Source organism: Emericellopsis cladophorae, assembly GCF_022114955.1.
Source record: "Emericellopsis cladophorae strain MUM 19.33 chromosome Unknown NODE_68_length_110240_cov_114_783829, whole genome shotgun sequence".
NCBI classification, from domain to species: Eukaryota; Fungi; Ascomycota; class Sordariomycetes; order Hypocreales; family Bionectriaceae; genus Emericellopsis; species Emericellopsis cladophorae.
The window spans coordinates 44,845-63,412 of record NW_026250993.1 but is presented as its reverse complement, the minus strand read 5'-3'; the positions used below and the strand labels follow the sequence as shown (position 1 = coordinate 63,412).

At 56.1% G+C, this 18,568-nt stretch overlaps 8 protein-coding genes across 8 annotated transcripts; 2 read left to right on the top strand and 6 right to left on the bottom strand.

Annotated features, from left to right (window-relative positions):
* Positions 1–604: 604 nt before the first annotated feature.
* J7T54_005353 (Nucleolar protein-like protein) lies at positions 605–2,255 on the bottom strand (the record flags this gene model as incomplete). The annotated part of the gene is made up of 3 exons (XM_051509733.1): positions 605–853; positions 911–2,033; positions 2,086–2,255. 3 exons carry the CDS (start codon positions 2,253–2,255, stop codon positions 605–607), a joined length of 1,542 nt encoding a protein of 513 aa, XP_051359303.1.
* A 305-nt stretch (positions 2,256–2,560) lies between these two features.
* On the bottom strand, positions 2,561–3,801 carry J7T54_005352 (chitinase; the record flags this gene model as incomplete). Its single annotated transcript, XM_051509732.1, has 2 exons — positions 2,561–3,608; positions 3,653–3,801. The coding sequence occupies 2 exons, from the start codon at positions 3,799–3,801 to the stop codon at positions 2,561–2,563; spliced, it is 1,197 nt and encodes a 398-aa protein (XP_051359302.1).
* A 1,179-nt stretch (positions 3,802–4,980) lies between these two features.
* Positions 4,981–5,772, bottom strand: J7T54_005351 (PXMP2/4 family protein-like protein; the record flags this gene model as incomplete). The annotated part of the gene is made up of 1 exon (XM_051509731.1): positions 4,981–5,772. The coding sequence occupies one exon, from the start codon at positions 5,770–5,772 to the stop codon at positions 4,981–4,983; it is 792 nt and encodes a 263-aa protein (XP_051359301.1).
* A 734-nt stretch (positions 5,773–6,506) lies between these two features.
* On the bottom strand, positions 6,507–8,308 carry J7T54_005350 (uncharacterized protein; the record flags this gene model as incomplete). Its single annotated transcript, XM_051509730.1, has 3 exons — positions 6,507–7,205; positions 7,272–8,219; positions 8,276–8,308. 3 exons carry the CDS (start codon positions 8,306–8,308, stop codon positions 6,507–6,509), a joined length of 1,680 nt encoding a protein of 559 aa, XP_051359300.1.
* A 476-nt stretch (positions 8,309–8,784) lies between these two features.
* J7T54_005349 (uncharacterized protein) lies at positions 8,785–9,772 on the top strand (the record flags this gene model as incomplete). Its single annotated transcript, XM_051509729.1, has 2 exons — positions 8,785–9,271; positions 9,336–9,772. 2 exons carry the CDS (start codon positions 8,785–8,787, stop codon positions 9,770–9,772), a joined length of 924 nt encoding a protein of 307 aa, XP_051359299.1.
* Positions 9,773–9,897: 125 nt separating this feature from the next.
* On the bottom strand, positions 9,898–11,946 carry J7T54_005348 (uncharacterized protein; the record flags this gene model as incomplete). The annotated part of the gene is made up of 1 exon (XM_051509728.1): positions 9,898–11,946. One exon carries the CDS (start codon positions 11,944–11,946, stop codon positions 9,898–9,900), a length of 2,049 nt encoding a protein of 682 aa, XP_051359298.1.
* A 755-nt stretch (positions 11,947–12,701) lies between these two features.
* Positions 12,702–13,601, bottom strand: J7T54_005347 (uncharacterized protein; the record flags this gene model as incomplete). Its single annotated transcript, XM_051509727.1, has 1 exon — positions 12,702–13,601. The coding sequence occupies one exon, from the start codon at positions 13,599–13,601 to the stop codon at positions 12,702–12,704; it is 900 nt and encodes a 299-aa protein (XP_051359297.1).
* A 3,021-nt stretch (positions 13,602–16,622) lies between these two features.
* Positions 16,623–18,438, top strand: J7T54_005346 (Na(+)/H(+) antiporter-like protein; the record flags this gene model as incomplete). Its single annotated transcript, XM_051509726.1, has 2 exons — positions 16,623–16,740; positions 16,793–18,438. The coding sequence occupies 2 exons, from the start codon at positions 16,623–16,625 to the stop codon at positions 18,436–18,438; spliced, it is 1,764 nt and encodes a 587-aa protein (XP_051359296.1).
* Positions 18,439–18,568: the final 130 nt, after the last annotated feature.

Sequence of the window (18,568 nt, the reverse complement as noted above, 5' to 3'; positions counted from 1 at the left end):
TGCCGATCATGCGGTGCAGGACCACCCCGAAGCATCCGTCCAGGGGCAACGAACGTGGAACTTGGCGCACAGTGTGAGTCTTCGCAACGAAGCAGTTGGTCTACTGTCATTCTACCTAAAGGAGACAGGCATATGATTTATCCATAGCTGCGCAAATGCCATGATTACCGCAGGTAGTTCCATTGCGCTCAGCTGAATCCACAGTCAAAGACCGACCGTCATGCCCACATGTCATCAATGGCGAGAGTGAAGGAAATAAGAAGATTTGAATTTGCCGTTTCTCGAGAACGCCGTAGATATCCCTCCATCCACACCGTGGTATGTTCACAGAGTAAGCTCAAAACACCCCAAACTCCAGAGCCAGATGGGAAAAGCAAGATATGAAAAGGAGACAACAAGATGAGAAGAAGCATCATCGGCTGGCTTTGGCTTTGGCCTACTGCCCAAGCTCGGCGGCGCTCAACGCTGCAGCCTTGCGCTTGCGCGCCCTGAACACCTCAGTTGCGTCGATGAGCAAGCCTTTTGCCTTTTCGAGGACGCTGGCAGGTGGTGATGATTCCTGGGCGGAAGAAGCTGCCACCAAAGCCAAGTCGGACGAGGCCTTCTAGGCATCCGCAGACTTGGACTTCTTCTTCTTCTTCTTCTTCTCCTCGCCATCCACCTCCATGGGTGTGGCGGTCTCCTCATCCTCTTGCAGCTTGCGCTTCTTCTCCTTCTTGTCCTTCTTTTCTTTCTTGTCCTTCTTCTCCTTCTTGGACTTCTTCTCGGTGGCGACCTCAACATCGTCGGCATCTTCCATCTCCTCATCGAGATCGGCGCCCTCTGCCAGATCACCGAGAGACTCAACGCCGGACTGCGAATCGTTAGCGGCTAGACATACGCCATCTGACCTCCAAAAGGTACTACTCACCATGACATCCACGTTCTTGGCCGGGCGCTTGCCGGTGGCATAGAACTGTAGGCGGTCCTCGATCTGCTGCTTCAGAGCCTTGCCCCACTTGGTCGAGGGCTCATCCGCAAAGAAGTCGATGCGGCAGGCGATGCTGCACTTGTTGGCGAGGTAGCGCGAGATGCGGCCCTTGTCGCGTGTCGAGGCGCGACCGATGAAGGTGCTGTGGAAGATGAGACCGTACTTGGGGGTGTTGCTCTTGGCCTTGAGCGCGCGGAAGAGCGCCTTTTCGGCACCCAGGATCTGCAACGTCGAGGCGGGCATCTTGGCCAGGTTGCTGAGACCCTGCGCGGCCTCGATGAGACGGGCGGCTACCATGGTGCCGACGAGCATCTGCAGGTTGGGGGCCACGTTGTCGAGGACACGCTCGAGGTTCAGGGCGGTCTGTTTGCGGAGGCTGAAGGCGCCGTTGAGGGGCTTGATGAGGGCGTCGACCATGTCGTGGTCTTCGACGGAGATGTCCATGCCCATGGAGACCTTGGCGGCGTCGATGATGGCCTGGGCCTTCTCACCGTCCTCGCCGACAATGGCGGCAATGTCGTGCAGGCGGTCATCGGTCAATGTGCGCTTGTCGCGAATCTCCTTGACGAGCGAGGCGTATGTGAAGTTGTCTGGCTCAATCTTGTTGAGCTCGGGGAAGTGCCAGCCGTACCACTCGCGGAGGCGCATGTAGTTGGTGTTGTTGCTCTTGTCGAGCAGCTCGACGGTCTTGATGGCCTCAATGATGCTTCGGTCATTGCGCTTGGGGTCGAACATGATCCTGCCACGCGAGTAGGCATGGCCAAGACCACGGCCAGCCGCGAGGAGGTCCTCGGCCGTCAGGTCGGGGATGAGCTTGGCGGCGTGGACACGGATGCCACGGAGGAGCTCGGCGACAATGTCGGAGGTGTCAGCGGTCTGGCAGACGACGCCGGGGAAAGCAGCCTTGATGGCACCAGCCAGGTTCTTCTCCGAGACACCGAGGTTGATCTGGGTCTTCTTGCCGCTCGCCTTGGGGAGGTTGAGCTCGAGAACCTCGCGGAGGTAGTCGGGCAGCTGGCCCTCGGATATTTCGTTGACGTTTTCGAGAGCTTCCTTCTGGCCACTGGAGGGTCTCTGTTAGTAGCTGTTCGTGTCCCGTGTACCGCGCAACCTACCGGAATGGGCTAAAGTTCTGCAGAGTCACCATCTTGCCAAACTTGGCGAGGTCATTGGCCGCCTCCTGGCCTTCCTTGGACTTGAGCCCCACGACATCGGCCTGGTGGACGACCTTGAAGAGGGAATAGCCCACTGGCGCCTCAAAGAGGGCGTACTCGACTTCGGACATGATTGCGGTGTTTTGATCCCTCTCTCGTGGTGGGCGATTGCGCACTGGGTGGTTCCTTGGCGGCGAGGAGAGGAATTGATCTGGGCGTGGGTGGATGGGAGATGATGTGAAACTGGGTGTCGGGCGTCGTGGTCCTCGTCCATAAACTTTTTTTGCGAAGAGGCCGAAATTTTCGAGTCGGGCGGCGGCTCCACACTGATTGGAGGAGGTCACGTGTGTGGGGTCTCATCACATTGAGTCGCAGCTCTCAAGACTCGCGCGTTCATTTATCAAGTTCATGTTTCTTTTCGACTAAGAGACCTCGCTCAACTGCTTGGAAAGCCCTCGCGGAGATTATCAAACGACGAGTGCGGGTAGTTGATGCAGTTGTCCTGCTTCAGCAGCGCTCCTGGGCCACCAAAAGTGCGCACCACCGTCCCAATCAGACTCTCGTCCCCAGCCTTGTCCGAGCTGCTCTCCCACCACATGGCGCCGCCTAGGCCACGCTCCATGAGGAACTGTGTCTTGATCTGGGCCATTTGCGGCGTGTCGTACGTGACCAGCTTGCGCTGGTCCGGGCTGAAGCAGTACGTCGCACCAGCCGCCTGGTCGTAGATTTCCTGCGACCCAGGAAGGGGCAGCTTCTTGTAGTCGTGCACGCCTTGCTCCCACGTACCCTCGCCCACGCCTTGGAAGGGCTGACCCAGTCCGCCGGTATTTTCAAAGGCACGGCCGTACAATGGCATACCCAAGACGAGCTTGTCGGCCCGCACTCCACTGCGAAGGTAGTGATCCAGAGCAGCAGCCGTGGAAAATGGTGTCGACGCAGGGTTGTCTGGACTCGGGAACAGGTTCGCCTGGTGACCGCTGACCGAGTCCCATGATCCAGCGTAATCGTATGCCATGAGATTCCAGAAGTCAAGGTACTGGTCCATTCCAGGGATATCCATCTTGGTAAAGTTCTGCGCCCCAGCCGGGCAGGCTACCGTGAGCTCGAAGTGGTGGCCGCCACCGACCTCTTGCGAGTAGCGATCCAGCTCCCTCCTCGTTTCGGCAAGCAGCTCGACAAAGTTGCGCGCCTCGTCTGCGTTCTGGGGGTACTCCCAATCAATGTCCAGCCCGTCGAAGCCGTACTTCTTGACCAGTTCAACACCCGACTTGGCGAAGGCGGAGCGGCCCTGCGGCGTGCTAGCGGGCGCGCGGAAGTTGGCGCTGTAGGTCCACCCGCCGATGGACAGGAGCACCTTGAGGTTACGGTTGCGGCGCTTCAGTAAGTGAAGCTGCTTCATGCACCCGTACATGTTGTTGCCAGTGTCGTTCCACGAGTCGCCCTCGTAGTGGATGCCTACGTCGGCCCACTCATCGGTCATGTGGCTGCCAGGTCAGCGTGGTCCCATGACGGACACTGCAAAACTTACACCTCGCCGCTATCGGGTCGGACATTTGCAAAGGAGTAGAGAATGTGGGTGAGGTTCTCGACGGGAAGGTCCTGGGGCGTGTGCTTCCGTCCATAGACCGCCCAGTTGACAAAGTAGGCTACCGTACGGTAGCCTTGGTGACCACCCATGCTAACTTCTGTATGTGTATTTGTGTCGAGAAATCGATGTACAATGGCGAAAATGAGAACCAGGAGCGCGCACAGTGAACTTATACAGCCAAAGGATATCTGCCTGCAGCATCTGCGGTCTGACGCAGGGATCTTTCCAGGATTCACGTTGTCGAGAATAGTGCTCTAGAGGCGCATGCCACAGAATTTGTTCATAAACAACCTTGGAATGAGCCTGAATGTGGATGTGATGGATAGCAGTCGTCGTCAGCTGGAGGGGAAGCGAATGGCTTTGATTGTTGTCATTGGCCTCGTATGTGCATGCGCCTTGCTGGCATTGACGCATGTGGCGGTGCAGCGTGGCGCTCAACAGGCGAGGTGTTAACTATGCGTTGTCAGAATAACGCAGTCCATAGTAATAAGTCAAGAGAATGAAAGATATCCATTTTCATTTGATAGTGAAAGAGCAAAATGCCGGCATCCTCTATCGTTGAGATTGCGGCGGTCAAGAAGTTGCCGTGGTCCGCTCTGATCATTGGCTACCCTGTGTCATCTTCCACGTTTCGATTTGGTGCCACAACACCATGCCTCATCATGCCTTACTCAAACCACAGAGAGGCATATGGGATGGTCCCACGCATCAAAGACTTGGGGTACTTTGCAGGCTACGTGTAGTGATCGTGGGTGCCAAAACGAAGTTGCTCCGGATACGCATGGGCTGAGTCAATTTGAATTTAAAGGGGTGTGAGACGCTGACAAAAAAGGGGGGGGACGCGTGAGCGTAAATGCCCAATAACGTAAACATGGCGCCCTGGAAATGTGAAACTCTCATTCTGCGGGAATCAATGTGGTCCGCGTCTGTCTGGATGGTTCATCGAAAACTCTGAAGCCCATCAAGGGCAAGCTTGATGGTTTTACGCGTCGATTATTCTCACTAGTTAGAGGCCCCGGTCGTACACTTTCGGTCTCGCCCCTCATCAGTGACCATGCTGCATCGGACGTCACAAGGCCGATGGTGCTTCGCAAACGTCGCTTGAGTGTGGCAACCATACGGTGTCACTTGGACCGGACGCAGGGAATTGCATGCCCTACCACACCGTGCCAGAACTCATTCTGAAGTCTACAAAAGTCTATGCGTCTATAAGCTGTCTATCGAAATGCCAATATTTGTGTTGCCACTCAGATGTCTATGTCTATGCATCATGCCGCCTCAATCGCCTTTGGCTTGTCGAGGGCCCCTGCTTCAGCCGCTGCCTTCTCCTCAGCCCTCCTGTTCAGCAGCGCGAGGTACGTCTGCCATCCAATCGCGATGACCGCAGAGAACACGCTGCGGTGCTCGACGGGGACAAAGGTGAAACTAAAGGCCGTGACAATGGGCCAGAACCGACATGAGCTCACCCAGCTCGTCGGGACGGTGTTGACGATTCGCTCCACGACTTCGGCAGGCGTACACCCCGAAAGCAGGGCCTGCATGCCGAAGAAGTACGAGTTGAACGTCGGCGCAAAGACAAACTGGCTGACGACAATCTTCGTGCCGAGCGACAACAGCCTCGAGGAGTAGTTGAAGTTGTGCGAGAGGAAATTGAACCAGAGGTAGCTGGGGATGGCGGCGACACCGCCGATCACCAGACTCCTTGCCGTGCGCCTCGGGTCCAAGGGGTCATCGCTGCCAATGTTCTGGGCGCTGATGTCGGATATACAGTAGATTACCAGCGCGCTGAAGAACTGAGTAGTCCAAGGGCGGCGTCTCTGCGAACGAGCGTACGCCGTCGCAAGAGTCGTCAGAGGGCCGAGGCGTTGCCAGAGCGGGAGCTGACCGACGGTATTGGGCACTGGAATCGGCTGCTCAGTCTCCGGGGGCGGTTTGCCATGGTTCGAGGACTGATGCCGTCGAGGGTGGGATCTCCACGCGGGTTGGAGGGGTGCTCGGCTGTAGGATCGGAGGGTGACGGAACGTAGTGGGAGAGCCCCTTGCGCGAGAAGGGGGCGCATGATGGTGCGCACAAATATACGGAGTTGTCAGGGAGGGAGACGAGACAGCATCTCGAGGGGCAATGTCCAAGCGCACGAGCCTTCTTTGTTGCTGGTTCGAGTGGGCAGGAGAGGACTGGAGTTGCATGCGGGCTGAGTCGGTCATTAAGCCAGAGGAGAGATAAGATAGCGAATATCCCCCGACCGGCATTCAGAGCAGGAAGGGACTTGGTACGGGATGCGGGGTTTGGTGTAAGTGTCGTTAGATGTATATCCACGTTAACTTAAAATGGTGCATATCACAGTGTGCCTGATCACCACAGACGAAACCTACCTTACTACCTTGCAAGTACTAAGGGTGCGTGGAACTCGCGACTGCAAGCTGCGGCATCGACCCGTTAGAGAGAAATGGCTAGGACACAGCCAAGACGCTGTTGGTACTACATCCTGGACTAACAGCATGTGGTCTAAGTACATCGCTCAGGTAGGGTCACAAGGGCCAGGGCGTGTTTATGCATGGGCGCAGCGGCTCTCTTGGGTATGCTGTCGTGACACTGTACCTGATGGAGGGCGCCACAGTTGACGATACATTACATGTACTGCGTCGCAGGACACCGACACGAAGTGCTGGGCGGGCAGTTTACACTTCATCCTTGACCCGCCAGGCCAGGAAAGCTGGAACGAGTTCTGGCATCTATAAAGGCTTCTACCGTATTCTAAAGAACAATTGACCCATCCATCTTGAGATGGCCAATTCAGCGTATCGCCCCCCGTTGCTTCATCCGGAACAAATCCTTCGCCACAGACGCGACCTGCTCGTGCGAAATCGCAGCCGCCTTCCAGACGCGCGACCGTTCTTTCAAGGCCCCCATGTTGAGCCGCAACAATTCTCGAAGCGCTTCCTGGTCACCGTGGCCAGCAGGCATGAGCGCCCAGCGGCCCAGATGCACAATGGACGACAATGTGACCACGCACGTGAAGAAGTGCACGTGGGAGACGACCGAGTGGTGGCACATGACCATTCTGCTGATGGCGCGGGCGGAGGTGATGGCATGGAATGTATGCATGTCCGAGGCCTGAGCGCCAACCTCCGACGTCAGGGACATGCAGTGGTTGACTGTGATTGCTGGTAGCTTGTCCAGCTTGGCGTGTACCTCGTGTACCGTGATGGAGATTGCGTGCCGCATCATCAGGGCTTGGAACATGATCTCGTCTGGTTGCCCGTCGTTTCGAAGGGCGTCGCGCTTGTTCGCTGGTAGACTGAATGACCAGGACGCGAGGCGTGCTTCCGTCTGCGTCCCGTCGTCCAGGTGATCGATCGACCGCGATTTGTGCAGGAAGAAGCCGAGGGTTTGGGCGGACAGAATCAGGTACGCGAACGAGGAGAAGGCAAGCTCCTCTCTGGCGAAGCCCCGAGCTTCGAGGTCGTCAAAGGAGAGCGGGTCGGGAATATCCTATGGTGTAATGTCAGCAAGGCGCCATATTCTCTGGCAACGAACGGGGTAGTCAAGCGCACGCACCCCGAACAGATACTGATCCTCCTCGCAAGGAAGACCAACATCGCTGGCCACGTCGTACAGCGCAAAGTCGGTCCTGCGATGGGCAGCGGTCACCATGGCCTCGGTGGTGTACAAGCTCCACCATGTCCGTCTCCAGCTCTCTTCGAGGATCGGAACGCCTCGACCATAGAGGGAAGCGAAAGATGCTCGATGCAGGCCAATGTCCAGCGCGAGTTGCTCCGCATTCTCCAGTATTTCCCGTGCCTTGCGCTGATCTGCGTTTCCGTCGAGACCTACGAGAAGGAGAAGCATCGCCTGGACGAGAAACCCGTCGCGCGGGGCTCTGGGGTCATGTATCAGGTCGTGGGCCTGTTGGTAGAGCTCACTGCGCAGACGAGGCTGGACGTCCACGTACAGCGAGCCGATCCAACGCATGGTAGCAAGCGGTGTGCGCATCGAGTCGTGCAAGTCTGTGAGCCGCAGAAGGTCGTGGCGTGGCAGGACAAAGGGGTGAGCGGCAAAGGCATATCGGTAGAAGGAGGCCAAGTAGTGATCCGTTTCGACCGCGGCACTTTCAGACGGCATGATGGAGACATCGCCTGCCGCGAAGTCGATCTGCTTGCATGGTTCCGTAGTGATGCCAGCAGGGTCAGGAAGCCAATTCAGGTCGAACAATGGGGCGTTTGGCGGTGAAAGGTCCACGCCCAGGCTGTTGGACACGGACATGAGCTCGTCACTGCTGTCCTGCAAGGCCCATGGAGCGAATTCCGGGCAGCTACCGAAGCAAGATGGCGGGGAAATGTTGCTTCCTTCAAGGATGGCGTTCAAATCTCGGTCAGTCGGAAACTCGGGCTGCTGTTGAGCATGTCGCCGTTTCCCCCGTTGCGAGGCGACGTAGAGGCACCCAGACTTTGATGCAGTGCAGCGACTGCACGGCTGCTCGCCGTCGCATCTGACATGTCTGTTCCTCTGTACATGGTTCAGCCAAGATGGTCTTCAGGGGTTACGAACGGACATGAGCTTACACACGCTACGCAGGTCTTTGTTGGCTTGGTCATGCTGGAGGAGTCTGGTGCTAGGGTATCACGAAGAAATGGATGGATGAGGAGAGTTTCGCGCTCTGACGCAAGATTTTACTACGGCCGCTAGGGAAAACTCGCTGAATTGTACTTACCGAGACTACGTGGTCCTGCATGATTCATGCGTGATGTGTATTAAGTGGACGGCGACCATTCCTTTGGTGTTTCGCCACCCCGCTGAACGTATTAGTCGCTCGGGCTTTGACTTCGGCGACCTAAAGTCGTCGGCGATCTCCAGCATGAACTTCGCCGGCTTCTCGTGAGTTGCTTTTGCTTTGAAATTCGAACAGAAGTATATAAATATGAGTAACATGTTGTAATAGTAATATATATAAAAAAGCATATTGAGGATTGACGACGACATAGTATTGATCGAGTCATTGACCAAGTGTGTCGTCTACTCCGAAGCAAAGCGAAGGTCCGACCTACACGTTTCCAAGCCAAATCTCGTAAAGATGGATCCCACGCCACTAGTCCACAGCATATTTGACAAGGGCACCGGCACCTGGCAGTATCTCGTGGCAGATCCAGCCACTCGGAATGCTGCCGTGATCGACTCAGTCCTCGACTTTGACCCGGCCACGCAGAAGGTGACGACAGACAACGCCGACGCCATTCTGCGTCTCATCGAGTCCAACAACTACCAAATCCAATGGATCTTGGAAACCCATATTCACGCGGACCACCTCACGGCAGCGGCCTACCTCCAAGGGCGCCTCGCTGGCCAACAACAAGATGGGAAGCCGCGCATTGGCATCGGCAAGCGTATCACGCAAGTGCAGAAAGAATTCGCAGGCAAATATGATGTACCGTGGGGCGAGTGCGAGGGCGTGTTTGACAAAATGCTTGACGACGACGAAGAGTTCCCCCTCGGGAATCTGAAGGCACAAGCCATCCACCTTCCGGGCCACACGCCAGATCTGATGGGCTATGTCTTTGGAGGTAAGCGAGTCCCATGCCTGCCTTTGGAAAAAAGAGACTTAACAGCTAAACTTCTCTCTCCCAGACAACGTCTTCTGCGGAGACTCCATCTTCCACGCCGACATTGGCACCGCGCGCTGCGATTTTCCCGGCGGCAGTGCGAAGCAGCTCTACCAGTCCGCGCAGAAACTGCTCGCCATGGCCGATCACGTCAAGATCTGGACGGGCCACGACTACCCGAGCGGTGCGCGTCAACAAGAGGTTCCCTTTCTGACCGCCAGTGAGCACCGAGATCGCAACAAGCACCTGGCCAACGGCACGTCCGAGGAGCAATACGTCGCCGTGCGCGAGGGGCGAGATGCGCAAATGTCGGAACCGAGGTTGATTCATCAGGCTCTCCAGGTGAATATTCGAGGAGGCAGAATGCCAAAGGCGTCGTCGCAGAGTGGTCTGCGGATGCTCCATGTCCCGCTCAAAGTTGATGCCCTGGACGCTGGCAAAGATTGTGGTTCTCTACTATAATGGCATCCGGGCCTCAGTTCACAGACATGCGTACGTCTTGCTCGATTATGCTAGTCAAATATGCATCCAGATTCTATGCGACAAAAGAAAAATCCAAAGTGAGTGTACACAATACTCAGCCATTATCAGACGTCAACCTCGTCCTCGTCAAGGAATCCTAGTCCAGAATCGTATCGTCTTCGCTTCCTCCCGCTGCTTCGCCTCGCCAGCTTCCCCGACATCATCTTGCCCGGGATGTCTGGTCCATCATCACCCCTTTCAGACGTCAAGTCTTCGCTCATCCTCATGACGCGCTGCAGCTCGGCTTTCATGTTCTCCACGACACCACGGAGGCTGTCATTCTCCGCCTCGGCAGTGTCCCTCTCGACGCGGAGATCCTTGATGCGCTCATGCGCTTGTCTCAGGGATGCATTGACACTGTCAATTTCCGTGCGAAGCTCAGCGACACGTGCGTCGCGGAGGGCGAGAGCTTGCCCCGAGCGGCGATTCACGGCGGAGAGGTGCTTCTGGTGGCTTGCTTGGGAGACCTCAAGCTCGTCCTGCAACTCAGTCGCGCGTTGTGTAGTTTCCTTGAGCTGGATCTCGAGGCTCTTGACCATTTCTTGACGCTCCAGTTGTGTAGAATTGGCGTCGTTCGCATCCGATTCCATGCGCTCAATGAGGCGCTCAAGCTCAGAAATGTCGCGGATGTACTTATCCACTGCCCCTCTGAGACGATCATTGCCAATGTCCAGGTCGCGGATCTGGTTGTCTTTGGTGGCAATCTCGGCGTCTTTCGCTGCGGCCACCTCTTTCGCCTCGGCGATCTCGTTCCGCAAGCCATCCATGGCTGTCACACGCGCATCAAGCTGCTGTCGTAGGCTGAGCTCGATCGCGTGGTACTCATCCACCGTCTCGTCACTCTCCTTGACCTTGTGCGCCAGGGCGCGCAGCTGGTCTAGAATCAGATCGAGCACCTCGGCACCATGAGAGCTGAGCGGCAGAGTAATTTCACCAGGTGTGAGGTACTCCAGCTCGAGACGGGCGGAGCGGAACGCAGCCGAGAGGGTGGTGAGCATCTCGCTCGCATTCTGGCCTGGAAAGCCGAGTGTTGCAATGTTTGATTCGAGTTCTGTAAGCGCGGCCGTGCGGTCGGACAGCGTCTGGAGGATACTATTGACCTGCGCCTCGATGGTGTCAAGCGACGACACAGAGACATCCTCTCCAGAGGGATCCTCGAGGAGTCGCCGGTTGAGCTTGCCCACCACCAGTCTGTACGAGTCCAATGTCCCCGTCAGCTTGCCGACTTCACGCTTGAGCGAGTCGACCTCTTCCATCCGAGCCGTCAGTTCTGGATCAGGCATGGACGCTTGAACGCCGACATGGCTTGGTGGTGTTCGCTGGACCGTCTGTGCGTGACGGAATCTTGACACGCTAGCTGGTGTGTCCGGGGCAAACGCCATGGGGCTCGTGGCTGGGGGCGTCGGGAACGAGGCTCTTGCGCGGCGAGAAGGCGTGCTGCAGGCCAATTGGGCAACTGTCTCATTCCCAAACATGTCCTCATCCTCGTCGGGTTCCTCAAAGGGATCCCGGGCCGCCATGGTCCAGTCAAGCACCACTGTCCGCTCTTGATCTTGTGCCTGCTTGAGCTCACGCTCCAAGTCATCGACCTGGCGCTCCAGGTCCCAGACACGACTGGTGTCGACTATAATTGTGGCATTCTGAAGTTCGTGTATTTCCTGGTCGCGAGCGCGAAGCTGCTCCTGGAGATTGTCGATTTTCGCTTTGGCGCTGGAGGCTGTTCGCTGATACTTGGTGTCGAGCTTGTCAATCGCGGTTCGAAGGGCGGAGCGTCGGCGACGGCGCTCGACCCTGCCCTCAAGGATCTGTCGTAGCGGCTGCGGCTCGTCGCTATTAATAGTGGTATTCGCACTCCTGGTGGCGCTGTGCTGGCGTGGCACTGGTGCTGAGGAACGGCGATGACTGCTGGGCGTGTTCATGAGGGCCGTGCGTCGCAACATCGGCGTCAGGCCACTCGACAAGCCTGGTTCTGAGAACCGAGCTTTTCGCTTGCAGTTACTGCGCTTGGGTGTCCTCATCTCAGGTAGTGTGTCAGGCTCGCTTTTCACGCGAACACCACAGCTCTTGCGGCGTTCACGCCTCACTGCGATGGGCCTGTCGTCGTGCTCGTCCATAGTGGTGGCTACAGTCTGTTTGGGACACAAAAAATGAACAATGGTGAAGATGAAGAGGATGTTCAAAACAGGTAGGGATTAGGAGATGCTCAATATGTAAACAAGACCCGCTCGAGTCGCCCGCGTGATGGACGACCGCGTCTTGACCGTGAATTGAAGGCAGCAATGCTCGTCTGCCTGCCTGTTGCTTATCGCGTCGTGTTGACATATTTCCTATCGCGGCTTAGCGGGACCCGCTGGCCGGCTAGACCCCACGTCCGGCCGCCTGGCGGCTTGCCGCGGGGCACTTTCAGCCAATGCTTCAGGGGATGTGGCCCTGATCGCGACCCCCGATTGACAACTCCAGTCGCGTCTCCAATCCAGTCCAGGCCGCGGTCAACCAAACGTCAAACATTGCCGCTGCCCAAGCGCCATTCACCGATGAGGGCGCATGGCGGATTCCTTATAGTACGTATGACTATTCTCTACGAACCATGATTGCTCAGACCTGTTTTGACTTGATCGATTCGTGGCTGAGCGCTACACGCTCGAGCTCTTGAATGGCGCAGAAAGGACGGGATTGACTTCGGTTTGAGCAAGGGTCATGGCGCCATCACAGCAGCGTCTTTATGTTGCGACACGAATTTCTATGCAGATTTCATTCAGGCTCCACAGTGAATCCAAGAGATTAATTCCCAATGAGAACGCGACACCGGAATTTCGCTAAAGTTCGGGTACTAGACGAACGTCGTGCGCTCCTCCATCAATGAACCGAGCTACAGTGAGCACAACCACCTCCCAAACTCAACGCCCACTTGTCCTGCCTGATCAATCATGCTCAAGTGCCCAGCTTCCCCAATAACCACCACTTCTCTAGCATTCAACGCATCACCAAGTCTGTGGGCATCTTGCGCGGGGATCCATTCATCGTTGGCGCCCCAGATCACCTTGACCGGCATGGTCTTGCCCACTTCCCCATAGCGACCCTCAACGGCATCCGTCGAGCGTGCGTTGGCCTGGCATAATTCTCGCAGGAAGCCCGCCTTCCCTCCCGGTCGGAGCCAGGGCGCCTTCAGCATCTCCATCGTCTCCTCTGGGAGCTCGTGGTATGCCGCGTTCCGAATGTACCCTTCCAAGATGCCTTGGAACGCCATGTCTGGGAGACGCTCGAAGCGCTCTGGGTCTTCTGCCACGGCTTTGAAGAGGGATTGCCCAAAAGGTCCAATGGCGACGACGTCGATCAGGCACAGACTGGCGTATTGGCAATCGTGCAGGAGATGTGCCCTCAGGCTCAGCAGGCCAGCGTTGTCATGGGCGATGACGTGAGGTTTCTGGCCGTTCCAGTCAGCCTGCCACGTTTTGAAGAGCGCCGCAAATGTTTCTGATTGCCGTGCAAGATCCGAGTCGTATTGGATCATGGGGCTGTCGGGTCTCCAGTCTGCCTGCAGCGGCTGCTCTGGGGACGATTCACCGAAACCTGGTCTGTCGAGTAGATAGACATGGAATTGTCGCGAAAATGCCACCGCAAAGGGCTTCCACATTTGGGAGGACCATGGCGTGCCATGAATGAAGATGAGTGGTTGCGACTGGGGATTGCCCAAAGATGTCCACTGAACCTGGAGGTTGTGCGTTGGGGTCTGGTGGTTGAAGGTCGTCGTCAGCTTCGTGGGGTCCATGGCTGTTGATGGTTGGTTGAAGGCTTTGTATTTCTTGGGATTGAATTTGTGTGCTAGGGTGATGTATGGCCTCGGATGGACTGAGTATTCACGTCAGGTCTTACTAGATAGATAAATGCCTTTGACGCCCTTCTGTTGACATCAGATCTGCTGTCGCCACATCCCGACCAGAACGTCATTGCCCACAGACTGGCTCACAGTACTATGTATAAGCTTTGGAAAGATTGGTAATCAACAGGTACTCATGGTACGTTGATTGCTTGGAATGATTGCTACCAGCCAGGAAGTATAAATAAGGCTGCGAGCTGTCAACGCACCACAAACGCCCCTGAAATTGGTTCTATCTCTTGGCGCAAAATTGCAGCTACGCAAAACGACCATGATTGCTTGAATCGACACTCACCACTCGATGGGAAGTCAGTGGATTAGAAAATCCCGATTTTGTACCGAAGAATAGAGCCTGTCTATGAGATTTTGACGTCTGGTGGCAGCCTGCTAATATCAAAGAGTAGGACCCGAGAGCTTGACGGCTCCGACACGAAAGACTCAGCTGCCCGGCAAATGGCTATATCATGGCTAAGATCATGCAGCTTACGAACGTATGATGCTCATTTTGCTTCGGCTCTCTGCGGATTGAATCGTTCGCTATGTTGGCCAAGTTTACTTCCAAGTCCGTAAACTGAACCGAAATATCCGGTTTGGAGAAGGTACGAAAGGCTCCTGAATACAGAGGATCTGCAAATTGGTCGTGAGCAAATTCATTCTCACTATTGCACAGGATGCAGTCCGAAAACACAATGACTCGCTTGTCACTGATGACAAAGGTAGATACCGACGGCATACTTTGGAGTGAGTCCTTGATCATCAGCGCAGGTTGACTAGGTACGGTGCAGGCCAATAGGCCCATGTCGGAAGAGCCTAGGATAGTCCCGAGGACAGCCACACTGAAAATTCTGGAAAATTCGACACATTCGACCAACAGATGGTGAGAAATGTGTGCTTGTAGGAGACGTTTAGCCAGCGCACCATGTTATTGTCGAGCAGTGTGAACAGCAGAGTGCTGTTGTGCTTGAAAACCGAGCAGTGAAGTGTGCGCCAAGCGGTAATGAAAAGGATCGTCCTTTGGCGTAGAACTACCTCCCGGCACGAGACTTTCCAGACGGTAATAATATCCCTAGTCGCTAGATTGCCGGGCAGTGGCAGGGACTCCTGCGTCGATCAGCGTGCAATCCGCCAGGTGGCAGTGCCTAACGAGGCCTGTTTGTGTCAGCCTCTAATGAGAATGTCAGATGACGCGTGCACAAGACTTACTCTCTTGGCTTTCTACGACCGACACGTCGATGCCCGAGGGCATTATTACCACTGGCACCTGACATGAATGCCGGCACATTGAGCCGCAAGTCCAACTCTGCAGTGGTGAAGCTATCACCGCAGAGATTCGAGCGACAAGTTGTACTTCTGGCAGCGTGCAACCTGATCTCATGACACTGCACTGCATCGAATGCTCCGTCATGGTTCGGCTAACTGGACGTGGAAAGAATTCAGTGCTCTTGGCGGATCCACCCACCACGGGTGTCGAGCCTCGGGTCCGCCAATGACTCGATGAGCCTCCCTTCAGGGATGTTCAGCCCATCCAGCAGGCTCCAGCGCCTTGGACCTTGCTTGGTACGTACTTGTAGATGCAGCATGCAGATGCGTCTCGTTTCTCTCAAGCTCATCCGGCTTCATAAGAGCGCCGTGCGAGACACAGCAGTGTCTCTCGTGGAATGTGTCTCTCTCATCCACGCGTCTTGTACGAAACGTCGTCGCTACTGACAGAGCCGTTGCACGGCCCCGTCCAACTGACTCTGGATCAATTTCATGCTTAAATTTATTCTTAATCTTGAACAGGCGCCGTCCACGCCAAGACCCACCCTGGCACATGAATGATGAGTGTCTCTGGAAACTCCACCACCACCACCACCACAACGACCCATGTCGTCAGAAGCTGCTGCCCCAGGTTCTGCCGACTGGAATGGTGCGGCTGCTCCCTTTGCCGATGGCGTTGAAGGATGGCGTGGTCTGCCCCTGATGAGGCGTAAGGGTTCAGAACTTATTAGAAGGATGAAGGGGCTGGCCGCCTGTTGAGGGACCGTCGCCCCAGACCTTGAGAGCGTGCTTGTACACACGTACGTACGAGACGAGCATTTCTCGATTCTGATTTCTGAACCACTCAGTGCTCTCGGTCCCGATCAAGATCTCCCAGATGCATCTTGAAGAACGGGTCCATGACTGCAATCAATTATCGAACTTTCTTATCTCGCTTCGACTTCAAAAGCAACGGGAAAGCATTGGCAGGGATACATAATACCTAGTAATTACGTGGGCGTCGATCCCGCTGCGGCATCTGCCACGACAGCTGCCGCGCAAGAAGGACAACTCTGTTTCTCTGGCGCTTTCAAGCACATCGTGTCTTATCCCAAGCCGCCTTGTACACGAAGCCAACCCCTTTGTCTAATAGGGAGGGATCCAAGCCAGACGCAGAGTGACACCCTCCCTTCCTGCGGGAAACACATCCCCACCAGTGCCCAGTGTGCCCAGTGCCCAGTGACTGACCACCACCCCACGACATCATCCACCATCCAAAGTCCCAGGGATGTGGGACGCAAGCTGGCTCTTTGTTGCTCTCATATAACCCCCAAAGTCCCACGCTTTCCCGCAAGTTTCCACGTCTACGTCGCGCTGCTCTCCCCTCACACTTGCTCGTCAGTCCAGCCTTTATGCGTGCTGCAGCCTGGAGTTGACTGGTTTCGGAATTCGGTCTTCAACTGTTTTTAAACCCATCATTCTATTTTATGCGTCGAGCAGCGGAACAGCCAGAGCAGCCCCAGAATCCGGGAATCCTGCATCCCGCGACCCGCGACCCGCAACACCAAGAACCATCTTCCTGCTCTAGACATTTCTATTGCAGCTGCTGAGCCGACGGTACATGTGTTCACACCGACACGACAATCCTAGGGGAACGACTCCTCCGCAGCCAAAATGCCCACTCTCAACTTGAGCGACCTCAACGTCGTCACGGCGGTGCTGGGCGCTTTCACCCTGCTCTACGGTATCATCTCTGTCAAAATCAAGCAGACATGGTACCTAGGTGAAGCCCGTAAGTGCTCCTCCCACGCTGTGTCCCCAAGCCCCAGACTAACAGCGCCAAGTGCCGGCCATGGTGCTCGGCATCATCCTCGGCCCCGTGGCCGCCCGATTCATCGACGCCTCGAGATGGGGCCTGGCAGAAGAAGCCCAAGTCTCGGAGATCACGCTCGGCGTCACTCGCATCGTCATCTGCCTGCAGCTCGTCATTGCCGCATACCAGCTGCCGCAAAAGTACTTTTGGATCCGCAAAAAGGAGATGCTCATCTGTCTGATTCCGCTCATGACGCTCATGTGGCTCCTCACGACAGCCTGCTGCCTCGCGACCATTCCCAAAATCACATTCCTCGCCGGTCTGGCCATTGCGGCGGCATGCACCTGCACCGATCCCGTGCTCTCACAGGCCGTGGCCAAGGGACCCTTTTCCGACAAGTACGTGTCGCGTCCGCTGCGCGAGATCATCTCCGCCGAGGCGTGTCTGAACGACGGTTTCGGGTTCCCCTTCCTGATGCTCGCGGTCTACCTGCTCCGCCACGCGGAGCCGATCCCTGAACCACTGGATGCCGTGGGCGGCGCGCACAGGCTGATGATTCGCTCCGGGTCCGAACATGAAGTTGGGCGATTGGGCGGCGGGACCAGCGAGGCAATGAAGCAATGGTTTTTGGAGACGTGGCTGTACTACGTGATCCTGTCGGCTGTCTACGGCGTCGCTGTCGGGACCGTGGCGCGCCTCGCCATCAAGTTTTCGCTGAAAAAGAGGTGGATAGACTCCGAGTCGTACGTTCTCTTTCCCACCGCCATCGGACTGTTCATCGTGGGCACAGCGGGCGCCGTGGGCACCAACGACTTGCTGGCTTGCGCTTTCTCGGGCGGGGCGCTCAACTGGGACGGCGAGTTCATGGATGAACTGGAGCGTCGACACGACGAGGTCAACAGCTGCATTGACGTCTTGCTCAACTTTGGTGGGTTCATGTACCTGGGAGCCATCATTCCCTGGCGAGAGTTTCATGACCCTGATGGCACCGGTATCACCATCTGGCGTCTGTTTCTGCTGGGTATCATGGTCTTCGCTTTCCGCCGCATTCCCGCCGTCTTCATCTGCTACAAGACCATGCCCAACGTCATTCAAAACTGGAGGGAAGCCTTATTCATGGGATATTTTGGCCCCATTGGTATTGGCGCCGTCTTCTACGTCGAGCACACGCGGCATGTTGTGCCTAAACCGGGTGAATCTGATTCCGAGTTCGACAACATGATTCGCGCCTTGCCTGGCACCATCTACTTCCTTGTCGTCTTCTCCATTGTTGGTCACGGTCTGTCGATTCCGCTCCTCGACGCCATCTACAAGCGCATGGGTGTTCAGCCCATCCAGGACGACGCCATTGCGATTCGCAGGAAATCCATACACGTCCCCAACCCAGCCAACGCGTCCGTGGGCGACGAGGATACCTTTATTGCGTACAACCGTTTCCGTCGCCCCAGTATGAGCGGGGCGTCGAGGATGTCCTTTTCCACGTCGCAAAATCTGCCCTTTAGCAGCTCCTTTGACATGACTCAGGACCCCGAAGCCCAAGCCCAAGCCCACACGCGTCGCCACTCGCGTAGAGTGTCCCATTCGCGTGCGGCCGTGCGGCCGCCAAACTACCCCGAGGAGGATACCGAGGCGGAGAAGAAGAGACTGCAGAGGAGAACGATTCGCTATGGTGTGTAATATGTCTACCCTCAGCCATTTTCGCAAAGAATGGGTTCAGTTGTATTTGGGAAGCGAGTTCTTGTCTTGTATTGGGGGCGTTTGGGTATGTGTAATGTGCATAGCATAGTATGGCCAGGCGTGAATCTTT